We start from the raw sequence: 14,759 nt of genomic DNA on the forward strand, positions 1-14,759 counted from the left end.
TGTTTCACCACCCTCACTGTAAAAAATTTCTTTATATCTAGTCTAAATCTACCCTCTTTTAGTATAAAACCACTATGCCTTGTCCTATTGCTACAGGCCCAGCTAAAAAGTTTGTCCACATCTTTCTTATAGGTCCCCTTTAAGTATTGGAATGCTACTGTAAGGTCTCCCAGGAGACTTCTCTTCTCCAGGCTCAACAACTCCAACTCACTCAACCGTTCTTCACAGAAGAGGTGCTCTATCCCTCTCATCATTTTTGTGACCCTCCTCTAGACCTGCTCTAACAGGTCCATGTTTTTCTTGTGCTGAGGACTCCCGAGCTGGATGCAGTACTTCAGGTGGCGGTCTCACTGGAGCAGAACAGAGGGGCACAATCAACATCTTCAGCCTGCTGGCCATGCTTCTTTTGATGCAGCCAAGGATACAGTTGGCTTTCTGGGCTGCAAGCATACATTGCTGGCTCATGCCCAGTTTTGCAGTACTGCCAAGTCCTTTGCCTCAAAGCTTTCAATCCCACTCATCCCCCAGCTTGTCCTGATACTGGAGGTTGCCCTGACCTGGTTGCAGAACCTTGCACTTGGCCTTGTTGAACCTTATGAGGTTCACACAATCCCACTTGTAAAGCTTGTCCAGGTCCCTCTGGATGGCATCCCGTCCCTCAGGTGTGTCAACTGCAGTCCTCAGCTGGCTATTTCAGTGTTGATATCCTGAAGCCTAAACATAGTGCTGAATCAGCAAATCAGCTGACTTGTGTAGTAGGCCTCTTATTTCTTACCTTCTAAAGTTCTTGTTTCAGCCCATAATACAAAGATGCTGAAATGTGAATCATCCTCATAACTGAACTGGGCTCTCCTAGGTCTATACTGTGTCCTCAAGCCTTCTGATTGTGGAAGAATTGCTGTCAAGAAAACATGGTTTACACTGGATGTCTGCCTCACAGAATGTGATAATCTGAGGGATAGAAGTCCTACTCTTGTCCAAGTTGTATGATTCTTTTTTGTGCACTACGTCCCTTGGTCATTGGCAGCAGATGAGTGGTCTCTTCTGTCTTTCTCTGTTGCTGTGGCTTCTGGCTCCTCAGAACATGCAACTCAGTGGCAGAGGGACTTGGGGTAAGTATCGAGAGTCAGTGAACCTCAGCTAGTGTCATGTGCCATTACAAAATCTGCTTGTGTGGTATTTGGCTCTTGTTGGTTGCTGATGCTTGCTGGGGCCAGGATGGGTATAGCCCTCTCTTGTCCATAGAGAGAGTGAGTTTATATAACCAGAAGTTGGTGTTTCCCTTTCTTTGCCTTTCAGAACTGTGCAAAGCTGAAAATCCTCTTTGTAGTTCAATCTTCTTCACTGGTACATACCTTGAAGCTGCTGGAACAGATGTTTGGGTGACACCACTGTATCTGATACATGCCAAGAGCTCTCTGTGGCTTCTTAAAGCTGTGTCTCTTGCAGTACATTTAAGTACAGTAAAGCACTGGTAATAGCTGATTCTTTATCTCATGTTTTCTGTTTCTCAGCAGAAGGAGATGGGAATGTCTGAGTTACATGCTTTCATGCAAATTATGCCAGGAAATGGCATAAATTCTAAAGACTCGCAGTAAAATTGTTGGGTTTTATTTATTATTAATGCTTTGTTCAAGCTCTGTGTGAAGAATCTGAACATATAAACGATAACCTCAAAGGAAATGTAGGCTGATACCAAAGGTCATCTCATAAAGTAGACTCTTCAGATTAGGCTGTTGTTTTTCTTCAAAAAAAACCTTGTTTAAAAGTTATGTCCTTTCTCCTCTTACAAGTCATAACTATGAGCAACATGGCACTTCTTGCCTTTATTTGGTACAAACTGATCGGAAAGGCCGTGTTGGTCAGTTCCACCTCTTTCCAAGGCATAAGACATGAGCTGGATGCCTTCTGAGTGCTGTAGCTCAGTAAAGCTTATTGGGTTCAGTCTTCCAGGTTAAATTTGAAGTCACAGGCTGCTGTCTTTTTTGTCTTTGGCCTGGTCTGTGACCTGATCTACACTTGAGACTGCTACAGGTTAGAGCTGCAGTGTTAGTACACGGGAACAGGATGTGTAGTGGGTGCTCTAGCAAACTATTGCGTTGAAAAGCCTTGCTGCATGGTGCCATGCAGCTGATAAAAGGTCAAAAGTAGAGGTTTTGTGCATGGACTTGTGTTTATTTTGTGGGTAAGATACAGTATCCCTTTCACCTGCAGACCCTTAATTGTTTTGTTAATCACTGCATTAGTTTAATTGCCAATCCTGAGGGTAAAATGATAAACGGTGACTTCCTTTGGAAACTGGGCTTTGGATACATACTTCATAGATAGAAATTTAGATCAGATCGTTGTTTTCTGTTGACATTTTTAAAGCTGTCCTGCAGCTATAACTTGAGCATTTTTTGGCAGAAGCATTGACTTAAGCATCGTCTGTCATTCACCTGCCTGATTCTGGTGGCATGCCATTTTAGCTGTGTGGGGAGTGGGGAACTGATCATGCTTTAATTTTTAAAAACAAAACAACACAACCCCAGTCCTCACCTGAGGCTCACTCGGCTGAATTTGTTTTCCTGATTCAGCTTTCACAGAAAGACTTGAGAGGACTGTCTCAGTGTTATTTAAAAGCAGTTTAAGCTCTGGTTAAGAACGTATAAAGTCATTTGCATCTTCAGGGTGCAGCTGTGAGACAATTTTTTTTTTTCCCTTTGACCTTCTGAGTAACATTTCAGGGTCCAGGCCAGAAATCAATCATTGTAAGCATCATGTGTGGCTATATTTGCATCTGCAAATTAGCACCAGCTCTTCTACTGCTATCGACAGCTGATTTTGAGGTGGTCTCACCATAGCTTTCTTGCTAGTTTTACTTTGTTTATAGTTGTTTTTAGAAGTAGCTTAGTCTTTAATAATGTATTTTAGCTAGCAAGCTAAGAGTTGGAACACAGTTACAGCAGTTATCTAAAAATAAAACCAGCAGTGGAGCAGTGTCTTGGTTAATGCTGGGCTGGCAATTAAACAAATGACAGATGCTCTCTGTTAACCCCCCCTCTGCCCCCCTGTAGAGAAGGGAAAGGAAATATGGGAGAGAGTCTTAGGAGTTAGAAAGTAAACTGTGCAGTTTTAATGAAACAGTAGTGAAGAACTGAAAAATAAGAAAATGTGTACAAATTTATACAAAAGCACTATTGCACTGCCCCTTCTCCCCCAGTCATGCTCATGTCACCACCACGGCTGCAGGCCAGCCCTGGAAAAGTGCCGGACTTCACTCCTGGAGTCAGCAACAGACAGGAGCTGGGTGCAGGAACACAGGGATTCAGGAGCACACAGATCAGAGGCATACGGATGGATGGAATCCTCCCAGGACACTGGCCATGGACAAAGAGAGCCTGACCCCAGTGATCCCTCAGTTTTATCCTGAGCGTGAGGTGTATGGGATGGAACACTGTGTTTAATCAGTTTTGGTCACTTGTCAGCTTCTCTCCAAGGGAGGGTCACAGCTGTGACTCCCTTATGGTTCCGGAGCATAAGATATTTTTCAGAACCAAGCCGTGGCCTTGGTGCTGCATGCCATTCTCCAGCAGTAACTATAAACATTGAGAGTTACCAGTCCTAGTAGCAGACAGACTGAAAAACATGCTGTTAATTTCAGCAAGTGCAGCTACTTAGAAGGGACTTAATTGAAAAGTAAAATCACTGGAAAGAAAATGAGTTCTATCTGGGCTTAAACCAGGACAGGCAGTATTTACAGAAAATCGTGGGCAATGCCAAGCAAGATGAGATGGCTTAATTTATCAAAGCTGCTCAGTTGTTGCGTTCAGCTATGAAGCTTTTAACTGTGGTGCTCCTTAGAAGGTGGAAGTCTGTACTATAGTTCTGCATTTGGAAAGAACCCCTGATGTGTTTTTTCATTTCTGATGTTAGTTTAGTTTTATCCTTGCAGTCAGAGAAGAACTAGTGTAGGGCAGAAGCACTCACTCTCACTAAGTGTGCTTTTGTTTAGCCCTCTGAAGTTGTCTATTTTGGAAGAGTCATGGGGTAGCTGGAGAGTAGCTCATGGTATCCGATCCACCTCTTCACTTAGAGTAAGGGCTGTCTTGAATCAGGTTGCTTAGGGTCCTACCCCACCAAGATTTAAGTTTCTCTAAGAATGGAGATTGCACAAATTTTGGATAGTCCTTTCAAAATGAGGGTTTTTCATCATTTATACACTTCCCACATGCACACTTTACAGAATTTCCCTTTATGTGACTTGTCTGCTGATTCACTGGACAAAAAGAGGAGTCCCGTTTCAACTGTCTAGTGGGAAGAATTTCAAAGATAAAGACAGCTCTAAAATTTCTCTCTTCACCCTCTCTTCCTAAGATTGTGTAGGCCTTCTGGTGACCTTTGCTGGACTTGCTCCGTGGTGGCAAATGAGTTGTACAGAACAACCACAAAATGAGTGTTATACTCCAGTGGGGTCTCAAAAGTACTAAACAGAGAGGAATAAACATTTCACCAACCTTTGTTTGAAACTGTTAAGCATAGTTTGCCTTGTTTGCAATAAGAGCTCATTGCTGAACCTACACTTAAACTACTGTTGTGCCAAACTGGACCCTAGCCAGCTTCTGCTGATACTTGAGGATGTGCCAGGTGTGCACTTGTCTGTGTGAGTCACTTCTGTGAGTCCCTGTCAGTGATGTTCTGCAGGCTATTGATGGCCTTTGAGTGACAGCCCTTCCAGTGTCAATCTGCATGAGCTGGGGACTGACAGAGAACATGCTTTGTCCCATTATTCAGACGGTTAATAAAGATATTAAAAATACCTGCTCAGTGTTGACCCCTGAGTGGTTCTAGGAGACAGCTGCCTTTTGTTTTGGTCACAAGCCTTCCAAGCCTGGCAGCTGAGCTGATTTTTCCTCCTGCATTATTGTCCAGTTTTCCATATTTTAACATTTTGGGTTTAAAGATACTATGAGAGACTGTCAGAAGGCTTGCTAACTGACTGCTCTAGTATCACCTGTAGCCTGTTACTGCATCATGGAAGGCAGTCAGGTTTGTAAAATGTGACTTGCACTTGGCAAATCCTGGTTGTTCCCTCTCACATTTTTGTTCCTCGTGTGCTTGGATGTGGTTTCCAGGAGAATTTGCCCTATAGTTTTTCTGGGAACAGGTTACGTTGGCTGGCCTGTAGTTTCCCATGGTCTCCTGCCCTTAGTCTTGAAAATGAGCATGGTGGCTCCTTCCAGTTGCCAGGAACCTTCACTGAGGGAGCAGCTGCTGCCTGAGCTGCACACTGCTCAAGGAGTCACACACACCACCAAAGTCCTTAACTGCTCAGGCCAGAGCTCTGTTGCGGTAGGTGACTAATGAGCTGAAAGGTGGCCCTTTCCACTCCACATGCACACACCCTTGAGCATGTTTCCTTCTCCTTCAGGTGCCACCCTAGGTTTGCTGCAGCAGAGTCTTGAGCATGGGATTTTATAAAAATAAATAATTTAATTGAAGGGTACAGCAGCAGGGTTAGCTTGAGCTGGGTATGTCACAGGCCACTCCTCGGTGGACGCGTGATGGTTGGTTTCAGCTGTGATCCCGAAGTGCAAAAATGAAATGGCAACAAGACCAGGGAGTTAAGTTATCAACACACATTGAACTTTATTGGTCTTGCCCATAAAGCGGTATGCGATAGAAAGGAAGAAAAATAGGAAAGATGAGGTAAAAAGGAGGGGGAAAGAGGATAATAGCTACCACTATAGGTACAAAGGTCCCTATGATCCTGAATTCAGAAGGCGTTCCACTGCTTCTTCAAACATCGTGATCTCTCGGTGGGGAAGATCTTCAAAGTCTGGAGTGAGGCTTCCACACATGCCCAGAGAGGGGTGTCTGAGGCATGGCCAGCTTTGGAGGCAGGTAGCTTCTTACCGGGAGGTGTGTTTTTGTATTATAGTAACATTATAATGAGGAAAGTTCAACTGAGGCTTCCTAGGTGTTGACAGAGCAAGCATGATCTATCTTCCTTGACAGCAAGTTCTTGGCTTTGCTGCTCCAGTAGAATAGACCTGTACCGGGTAGCAGCACTGTCCATACCTCAGTCTGTTCTCCATGGTTTCTGCATCTACAAGCCCGTTCAGCAAGACACTGCCAACTCATGTCAAGATGTTAGTCCAGATTTTGGGGCCTAGTCACTGATGACAATGTTGAGACAATACTCATCTTCTGATCAACTCTTACAGGGTGCCTCCAGAGAGGGACCACAAGCAAAGAAATCCCTGGGCAATTATTCCCTTGTGATTTGTGCACTCACCCCTCACATGCCTCTTAGTCCAGTGATCTGGGGTCTTCCAACACCCTGCTTCCGTGTCCAGCCAGGCAGTCTGTTAATTGTTCCTGTCTTGCTGAGTTGCAGCTTCTGATGATTGTTGTAGCATCTTTGTCTTCTGGATTGTCTTCTTGTGCAGGGGCAGAGCATGTGAAATTAAGAAGTCCTAGATTTAGGAAAACATTTCTTGGCAACATCAATGTGTTATCAATCTTTGCCTACTCAAGGCCGAACGCAGCACTGTACCAGCTATTAGAAAAAGTACTAAGAAGTTTAACTCTCCTGAGACCTAAGGTGTCAGCAAATCTAGCTGCTCATGCTAAGTAAAGCTAAGAAATAGCACGCTAAATTACACAGTACTATAGCTGTAAGTAACTAATTCTATTAAAAACTTAATTAAGCTAAGCAGCTAGTATTTCTCAAGTAAAACTTGAGGAAAAGTTATAGAGTACCTCAGCCTCTTCAGTGTCCTCTGTCACTTGATAACCTGTCCTGTTGAGCTGTTCTCACACTTTGCTTGGCTTTCCTTTTGCTTTCAGTCTTACATTTTTCTCAACAAAGTGAAGATAACCAGATGAATGCTTGTGACCTTCAGGTTGTCCCACAGAGCCTTGTAGTTACTCTGTATGTGCAGTGTGGTTGGTGTCCAGATGTATGAGCAGCAAGTGATGATAGATCCAAGTCTTTGTCAAGCACCTAATCTGTGAAACATGAAGTCTTGACTAGCAGCTGTAGCCGGCCAATGCTTAGATAGGATTTAATGAGGACAACCGATAACTTGCTTTGTTTCCTTCCTGCTTTCCCGTCTTGCCTGTTACATTAAAGACTTGTTATAGCTGGAAATCCTGTTTATTTAAAGGTAAGTCAGGACATCATGCTACTTTAGTGTCAGAGTAGAAAGACTATTAGCCTTGCTCTGGAGTACAGTAATACCAGTTTCTGCAACCAGGAATACATCTTGACCCATCTTATCAGCTTAGACATACAACGGAGGTTCTGAGCAGGCACGCAGCCGTGCAGGTCTCTGGCTGCAGCGAGTGCCTGAGCCTGGCACTGGTGCCAGAGGGAGCCAGTGGCACCGCGTGTGTGTGGTGCGAGCAAATTGACGATCTCCTCAGGCAGGTGGTTAGACTGACAGAGGAGGTTGAAAGACTGAGAATTATCAGAGAATGTGAGAACGAAATAGATTGGTGGAGTCAAACCCTGAGGCAAGGGCAGGAGGAAGAGATGCTAGAACAAGTGATGGATCCCCTCCCCTCCTGTTCTCAGACAGAAGGAGAGAGCGTTAGGGACATGGAGGAATGGAGGGAGGTCCGTCCTCGGAGAGGCAAGAAAAAACCCTCCCAACTCCGTCCATCCTCCGAATTGCCCTTGAAGAATAGGTACGAGGTCTTGGAACTTCAGGGAAAGGAAAATGAAGCTGGAGTGACAGATTTGTCTAGTGAACCGCCTATGACTTGTCGCTCAGCTCCACGACTTAGGACTTCTTCAACTAAGAAGGAAAGGAGGGTAATTGTGGTGGGTGACTCCCTTCTGAGGGGAACAGAAGGGCCCATCTGTAGACCTGACCCATCCCACAGGGAGGTCTGCTGCCTCCCTGGGGCTCGCATTAGAGATGTTAAAAGGAAACTCTCTAGTATGGTAAATCCATCTGATTACTACCCACTGCTGATTTTTCAGGTTGGCAGTGACGAAATTACTACAAGAAATGTAAGGGCAATGAAGAGAGACTTCAGGGCCCTGGGACGGCTAGTTAGGGGGTCTGGAGCACAAGTCGTGTTTGCCTCCATACCTCCTGCAAGAATGGGTGGAGAGATAAGCAGGAAGAGTTTAATGATGAATGAATGGCTAAGAGACTGGTGCCAAAGGCAGGGCTTTGGCTTTTTTGATCATGGGCTGCTCTATGAGACACCTGGCCTGATGGTGGCAGGTGGGATGCACCTGTCCCAGAGGGGGAAAAGGCTTTTGGGGCAGGACTTAGCAGGGCTCATTGAGAGAGCTTTAAACTAGATGTGAAGGGGGAAGGGGAGAAAACTGGGTCTGTTAGGGACAAGCCCAAGAGGAACATACCAGGGCCTGTAGGAGGATGGGCTAAGGAGGATTTAGTCCCACCGATGTGCTCTACTTGCTTCCTGAAATGCCTGTACACCAATGCACGCAGCATGGGGAATAAACAGGAAGAGTTAGAGGTCTGTGTGCGGTCTAAGGCTTATGATCTGGTAGCAATAACAGAGACATGGTGGGACAGCTCACACGACTGGAATGTGGCCATGGATGGCTATGTGCTTTTTAGGAAAGATCGGTCGGTGAAGTGAGGTGGTGGAGTTGCTCTTTATGTGAGAGAGCAACTAGAATGTATTGAGTTTTGTACAGGGGCTGATGAGGGGCGAGTTGAAATTCTGTGGGTAAGAATTAAAGGACAGGGTAGTATGGGTGACACAGTTGTGGGGGTCTACTACAGACCTCCTGATCAAGATGAGGAAGTTGATGAGGCTTTCTACAGGCAGCTGAAAGCAGCCTCACAACTGCAGTCCTTGGTCCTCATGGGAGATTTTAACTATCCCGATATCTGCTGGAAGACTTATACAGCCAGCCTTTCACAGTCTAGGAGGTTCCTCCAATGCATTGATGACAACTTCTTAATGCAAATGGTGGATAAGCCGACTAGAAGAGGAGCGCTGCTGGATCTTGTGCTCACCAACAAGGAGGGCCTTATTGAAGCAGTGGTGGTCAATGGCAACCTTGGCTGCAGTGACCATGAGATGGTGGAGTTCAGGATCCTGTGTGGGAGGAACAGAATTTCCAGCAGGACCGGAACCCTGGACTTCTACAGAGCAAACTTCGGCCTCCTCAACCAATTGTTAAGGGAAGTCCCATGGGACAGAGTGCTAGAAGGTAAAGGGGCTCAAGATAGCTGGACAATATTCAAGGACCACTTCTTGCAAGCACAGCATCAGTGTGTCCCAATGGGTAGAAAATCTAGTAAGGGAGCTAGGAGACCAGCGTGGTTAAAAAAGGAACTGCTGGGGAAACTCAAGTGGAAGAGGAAAATCTATAGATCATGGAAGGAGGGACTGGTCACTTGGGAGGAATATAGGAATGTTGTCAGGGAATGTAGGGAGGCAACTAGGAAAGCTAAGGCCTCCTTGGAACTTAACCTTGCAAGTCGGGTTAAGGACAGTAGAAAGGGCTTTTTCAAATATATAGCCAACAAAGCTAATACCAGAGGCAATATAGGCCCACTGCTGAATGAGGTGGGTGCCCTGGTGACAGAGGATATAAAGAAGGCAGAGGTGCTGAATGCCTTCTTTGCCTCTGTCTTTACTCCTGCAGGCTTTTCCCATGAGCCCCAGATTCATATAACCCCAGAAGTAGTCAAGATAGGTGAGGACATAGTAGATGAGGATTGGGTTAGGGATCAGTTGCATAATCTGGACATCCATAAATCGATGGGTCCGGATGAAATGCATCCAAGGGTGCTGAGGGAGCTGGCGGAGGTCATTGCTAGTCCACTCTCCATCATCTTCGGTAAGTCATGGGTAACTGGAGAGGTGCCTGAGGACTGGAGGATAGCAAATGTCACTCCAGTCTACAAGAAGGGCAAGAAGGAGGACCCAGGTAACTATAGACCGGTCAGCCTCACCTCCATCCCTGGAAAGGTAATGGAACAACTTGTCCTTGGCACTATCTCTAGACATATCAAGGAGATGGGGGTCATCAAGAGCAGTCAGCATGGTTTTACCAAGGGTAAGTCATGTTTGACTAACCTCATAGCCTTCTATGAGGAAATTACTAGGTGGATAGATGATGGTAGAGCGGTAGATGTGGTCTATCTTGATTTCAGTAAAGCATTTGACACCGTCTCCCACAGCATCCTTGTAGATAAGTTGATCAAATATGGGTTTGATGATCAGGCAGTGAGGTGGATCAAGAACTGGTTGAAAGGAAGAAGTCAGAGAGTTGTAGTCAATGGGGCAGAATCTAGTTGGAGGCCTGTGACTAGTGGAGTCCCTCAGGGGTCGGTACTGGGACCGGTGTTGTTCAATATCTTCATCAACGACCTGGATGAGGGCACAGAATGTACCCTCAGCAAGTTTGCTGATGACACCAAGCTGGGAGGAGTGGCTGACACACCAGAAGGCTGTGCTGCCATTCAGAGAGACTTAGACAGGCTGGAGACTTGGGCGGGGAAAAACCTGATGAAGTTTAACAAGAGCAAGTGTAGAGTTTTGCATTTGGGGAAGAAAAACGCCATGCACCAGTACAGGTTGGGGGCTGACCTGCTGGAGAGCAGTGTAGGTGAAAGGGACCTGGGGGTCATGGTAGACAGGAGGATGACCATGAGTCAGCAATGTGCCCTTGTGGCTAAGAAGGCCAATGGCATCCTGGGGTGTATTAGAAAGGGTGTGGTTAGTAGGTCAAGAGACGTTCTCCTCCCCCTCTATTCTGCATTGGTGAGGCCACATCTGGAATATTGTGTCCAGTTCTGGGCCCCTCAGTTCAAGAAGGACAGGGAACTGCTTGAAAGAGTCCAGCGCAGAGCCACAAGGATGATTAAGGGAGTGGAACATCTCCCTTATGAGGAAAGGCTGAGGGAGCTGGGTCTCTTTAGTTTGGAGAAGAGGAGACTGAGGGGGGACCTCATCAATGTTTACAAATATGTAAAGGGTGAGTGTCAAGACGATGGAGTTAAGCTTTTTTCGGTGATGACCAGTGATAGGACAAGGAGTAATGGATGCAAGTTGGAGCATAGGAGGTTTAAGATGAATATCAGGAAAAATTTTTTTACTGTAAGAGTGACAGAGCACTGGAACAGGCTGCCCAGAGAGGTTGTGGAGTCTCCTTCGCTGGAGACATTCAAAGCCCGCCTGGACGCCTTCCTGTGTGATGTACTCTAGGTGACCCTGCTCTGGTGGGGGGTTGGACTAGATGATCTTTCGAGGTCCCTTCCAACCCCTAGGATTCTATGATTCTATGATTCTAAAATATGCTTCACTTTTCCTTTACTTCCATGGGCTGCTAATGACAACAGCTCCTACAGATGCTTAACACCTGCATTACTCACTCTTTAAAATTCCACAATTCATTGTGTTCTAGATTTACAAGCAGGAAGGTGGTTGCTATAATGAGCTTTGTAGGAGTATATGCATCTTTCTGTGGTCTCCTTCTGATTGTTGGAATCTTCACTTGGTATTTGGAGAAAATAATTCCCAGCTAAACTTGCTTGTCTTCTCAGTTCAGTGAAAGAATACCTCAAAGTTAACAGGATGCATAGATGCACAGGCTTAGCTTCATATTCTAGAGACTGACAGACTATCCCAGGGATGAATGGGATAAACTATAAACTTAGTACTGGACACAGACTTCAGTGGTGAAGTAATACTTGAGTTTATTCCATATAGAATAGTATACACAAGGATGCTGTGGTGTACTTGGAACAGAGACACGTAATTGGGGAGCGAGGTGGGAAGAACCCTGTGAAGCTGTTCTTCACTTTCATTTGGGATTTACTAAGTAGCACGTCCGATAGTCTGGTTTCATAGTTAGTCCAGAGGAGTCCTTTAAGAAGCTTCTGAGACTGCTGCTTATAACAGTTACAGAATTATGTAAATGAAACCTTCACAGCAAGAATGTAATTTCCCCCTCATGATTATTTTGCTGGGAATAAACCTTCACTCCTTAATGCGTAGATGCTTCGCCCAAGAGTTAAATCCAAGTTCTGTGCAGAGATTTATGGAGTGCATTTTGCTGCAGTATTAGAAAGGAAATAGTTACATCAAAACGTCAAAGTTTGTTGAATGAGTGTCTGATATTGAACATCAATATCTAATTTATTAAAGAGCATCTAATTATTAAATGCGAAGATGTTTTTTACTGTGAATGGTTAATGGGAAAGTCTTGGATATTTTCATAGCCCATTTACTTAATTATGAAAGGTAACTCAGGAAGTTGAAAAATGTGTGTTGCAATGTGGAATGCAGTTTAGCCCCATTTAATTCTTAATTCAGAACATGGAATTGATTCTGCATATAGAGGACACAACAGGGGCAATCAAAAGCAAGCATGAGGTTATTAATAATGTTAAAAGTACTACCAACTTAAAATGCATCTGAGCAGAACTAAGGGACATTGTTATTTATCAAACTGATACTTAAACTTAAACATGTTTTGCCTGATGTAAGAAGCATTTTTGCTGAACGTGTACCCACAAGTTGACTTCCATGTGTCAGTGTTAGGAAATTGTATGTGATAATATTTTAATTTCTTTCAGTGCAAGTTGCCCTTGATCTGTTTTTCTGATAGACACTTTAAGTGCTGGCATCTCTCTTCACTTGCTTTTTCTTCTGTGTCAGACTCCAGAATTTTTCACATGTGTAATGTCTCTTCTCTCCTGTCACTCATCAGATTTTCAGAATTAAAAATGGTAGGCCCTAGATCACTTTGAGTGTTGTGCTGTGTGTACAGGTTTGGTTGATGAACTTCAGCTGAAGACCTGTTCAGTGTGGAGGGTTTCTGGATCAGCCTTCACAGCATCAGAACTGTCAGAATTGGAAATCCCTGGATCTTTGACTAAATGCATAGGGCATGGATTAGTTTCTAAGGAAATTACATATGTGTATCTGGTAGAGGGATGTTTTTCTCTTACAGGAAGTTATTAATGATCTAGTTTGGTTTGGGTTGTGTTGTACAGCAGTGTCTGCTGTGTAAGTTCCCTGAGACTTCTCGCATCTCTAACAACCAGCAAACATGCATCTTCATATGACCCCAACCTCAACCTTTTGGTAGATGCGTGTCCTTTATCACCCTCTCCTATTGCGCTGCTTCATGTGGAGATTAAGGATGTTTCTCCATCGTTCCCCTCACTTTTCTCAGACCAGTGAGTGACAGGTTTAAATGATTCTCAGAGGAGTGAGTTGACAGGCTTATTCTCATCTCACTAGTGTTAACACGAAATGTAACCTTTTACACTTGGCATTTTGTTATTAATTTTGAAAACTATTTAGTCTTCATTCCAATTTATTAAATGGCACTACATGTTTTGATACAAAATCATCCTTTGTCTTTCATACAATAAATTCTGTAATAGTATTTATATGTACACATGTACATGGAGAAACAAAAATTACAGAAGAGCTATAACTGCAAAATAGGCTTTTGGAGTTAAGCTATTTCTGCCAACTTTCAGTACTTGGAAACTGGGAAGTATTGTTCTAGGGTTAGAGAAGTGAAAGGACATTGTACTATTAAAATGCCAATGCAAACATGTCACAGAATTAGAATGGTTTGGGTTGGAAGGGACCTTAAAGATCATCTAATTCCAACCCCCTGCATGGGCAGGGACACCTCCCACCAGCCCAGGCTGCTCCAAACCCCATCCAACCTGCCCTTCAACACTTCCAGGGATGGGGCAGCCACAGCTTCCCTGGGCAACCTGTCAAACAGTAAATGACTAAGAGTGGTGTGAGAGTATTAGGAATACAGTCAAATATTAGGACAGATAATGTAAAGTTACATTGGTTTACTTTTTAATGACTTTTTAAAACATTTTGTAGGATTCACATGATGCTTTACTGGAATTTGGGAATAACAACCTCCAAGTATTGGTGGATATCACAAGAGAAGGAGTATGGAAAAATCCAGTTCTTCTTAAAATTCTATCCCAGCAACCAGTAGAAACTGAGGAAGGTAAGAATGTGATTTTAGAGATGATAAGTAGTTATTAATAAATTGTTGTATGCACTTTTAGTGGGGAACTAGTGATTTGAAGTCAGAAGAGAGTTATATTTTAAGTTGCATTTTGCAGTAGTGTTTGTATGTTGCTAAACCTTATTTATGATGAAACTGTCTCACTGGCAGTCTGAATAATGTGCCCTTGTTAATTCATCTTTGCTTGTGCTATAATATCCATCAGTTTGAATATTTTAAAACTTCACTTAAAAAAGATAATTATTTCTTTTTCCATCATAAAAAATACAGAAATTTTGCTCCCTGAGGTGGTTTGTTCTTCATAACTCCAGGCTTTTAAATGTTTTTCTGAATGTGTCACAGTGAGAAGTTGTATATGTCCACATCTTTCACTGGCATAAAAGGTGCATGTGGAGGGACAACATGAGTGTGGAGTTTTGCTTTAATAAAAGGAAATAAAAGCTCTGGGCTGGAAAGGTCCTTCTGATTAGAATGGAAATAAGATCTTGAATCAGAAAATGCTGAGAAGTGAATAAAAAGGGAGTTTTTCATGTCACTTTATGTAATTTTTTAATTTCTTCTCTTAAACTCTCTTTTACTCACTGAAATTTTTTCTTATCTAATAGTGGTAATATTAAGTACTTGCAGGTTTTTAAGTGCTTCATTAACAGTACACAACACCAAAGCTCACCTCAGTGGTAATCTAAAGTTAAAAATCATAGAGGAGAAGAACAGGAGAAGAATAGCTTAAAATGCTTCCTTAAAATTTAAAGGAGCATAA

At 43.7% G+C, this 14,759-nt stretch overlaps 1 protein-coding gene across 3 annotated transcripts in view; it reads left to right on the forward strand.

The window, feature by feature from the left end:
• The window catches only part of RLF (RLF zinc finger), a 61,817-nt gene that overhangs the window by 20,417 nt on the left and 26,641 nt on the right, over window positions 1-14,759 (forward strand). For all 3 annotated transcript variants that reach the window (XM_051638147.1, XM_051638148.1, XM_051638149.1), the window contains exon 4: window positions 13,846-13,978. In XM_051638147.1, coding sequence (XP_051494107.1) covers window positions 13,846-13,978 — 133 coding nt within the window. The remainder of the gene's footprint in view (window positions 1-13,845; window positions 13,979-14,759) is intronic.

The sequence above is a fragment of the Apus apus genome, chromosome 21 (genome assembly GCF_020740795.1).
Source record: "Apus apus isolate bApuApu2 chromosome 21, bApuApu2.pri.cur, whole genome shotgun sequence".
Classification (NCBI taxonomy): Eukaryota; Metazoa; Chordata; class Aves; order Apodiformes; family Apodidae; genus Apus; species Apus apus.